This window comes from Trichinella spiralis (assembly GCF_000181795.1).
Source record: "Trichinella spiralis strain ISS 195 chromosome Unknown Scfld3817, whole genome shotgun sequence".
Lineage (NCBI taxonomy): Eukaryota > Metazoa > Nematoda > Enoplea > Trichinellida > Trichinellidae > Trichinella > Trichinella spiralis.
In genome coordinates this window covers 1-1,409 of record NW_003530756.1, presented here as the reverse complement: position 1 = coordinate 1,409, position 1,409 = coordinate 1, and the positions used below count along the sequence as shown (strand labels likewise).

The following is a 1,409-nucleotide window of genomic DNA, read 5'->3' as shown; positions in this document are numbered from 1 at the left end:
CGAACTGTAACGTCTGACAGCCGGCAACTCGGGATCGGCTTGTTGAGCGTCGGCGAGCTGTCTCAGGTTGGCCGAATCTAAAACGACAGAAAGCGAGCCTACCGATGCTCTGGACAACAAGTCGGCAACGGTATTCTGTGTTCCCTTAATGTGTCGCACGTCGCTAGTAAAGGATGTTATGTAGTCTAGCTGGCGCACTTCGCGCGGATTGTGACTGCCAGTGCCACGTTGCACTGCTTGCACAATCGGCTTGTGGTCAGTCAAGACCGTGAACTGCCGCCCTTCTAACCAGTGTCGGAAATGACGAATGGCTAGGTATATGGCGAGCAATTCCCGTCCGAATGCGCTGTATCTCATTTCGCGCGGTTGGAAACGACGTGAGAAGAACGCGAGGGGGGACCAACGCCCTTTGTGTCGTTGTTGCAGTGCCGCCCCGGCTGCGTGGTCGGACGCATCGACCACCAGTGACAAAGCTGCACCTTCTTGGGGGTGGCTCAATAGCGTCGCGTTGGCCAGTGCTTCTTTCACTTCGTCAAAAGCATTAACCGCATCTTCCGGCAGCTTCAGTTTATTGTGTGAACTATGTGAAGATGTCAACTTTTCTAGCGGTGCCAGCAACGTGGCAGCTCGCGGTATGAAGCGGCGGTAGAAATTCACACAACCGAGGAATTGGCGGAGTTCGCGCATGGTCGTCGGCTGACGGAATCTGCGTATCGCTTCGACTTTTTCTGCCAACGGCTTGATGCCTTGGCTGCAGACCTTGAACCCGAGGAACTCAAGGTCCGGCGCGAAGAAAACGCATTTTGCCGGGTTCAGCTTGACGCCGTACTTTTCAAACCGCTGAAAAAGAGTAGCGAGGTGTTTTTCGTGCTCTTCCTTGCTGCGGCTCGCTACTAGCACGTCATCCAAGTAGACGAAGCAGAATCGCAACCCCCTAGTAACTTCGTCCATAAAACGCTGGAATGTTTGAGCCGCATTCCGCAGACCGAACGGCATCCTCACGTATTCAAACAGGCCGAAAGGTGTCGTGATGGCCGTCTTCGGAATATCTTCTTCCGCCACCGGGATCTGTTGATAGGCGCGGATCAGCTCGACTTTGGAGAAGATCGTCCGGCCGCCCAACTGCGTGACGAAGTCGCAGATGTTGGGGATCGGGTATCTGTCTGGCTTCGTCACGTTTGGAGGCGTCGATAATCTCCACATGGGCGCCAGGTATTCAACAGCTTCTGCGGACCCATCGAAGCGGTGACGCCCAAGATAAATAAGATGGTTTAATGATGCCGCGATCCAGCAGGATGTAGAATTCGATTATGAAGAGTTCCAAAAAGTCAGAAAGTAACCTTCGGGGTTCAGGGAAAACCGTAGGTCCAAGCGTGAGGAGTTGGCACCGTATCGAGTGGGTGGCCGGC

General features: G+C 54.2%; 1 protein-coding gene across 1 annotated transcript; it reads left to right on the top strand.

Moving 5' to 3' along the window:
* Positions 1–307: 307 nt before the first annotated feature.
* Positions 308–1,265, top strand: Tsp_14335 (hypothetical protein). Its single transcript, XM_003367706.1, is given in 4 exon segments — positions 308–592; positions 607–858; positions 898–1,155; positions 1,185–1,265. The coding sequence occupies 4 exon segments, from the start codon at positions 308–310 to the stop codon at positions 1,263–1,265; spliced, it is 876 nt and encodes a 291-aa protein (XP_003367754.1).
* Positions 1,266–1,409: the final 144 nt, after the last annotated feature.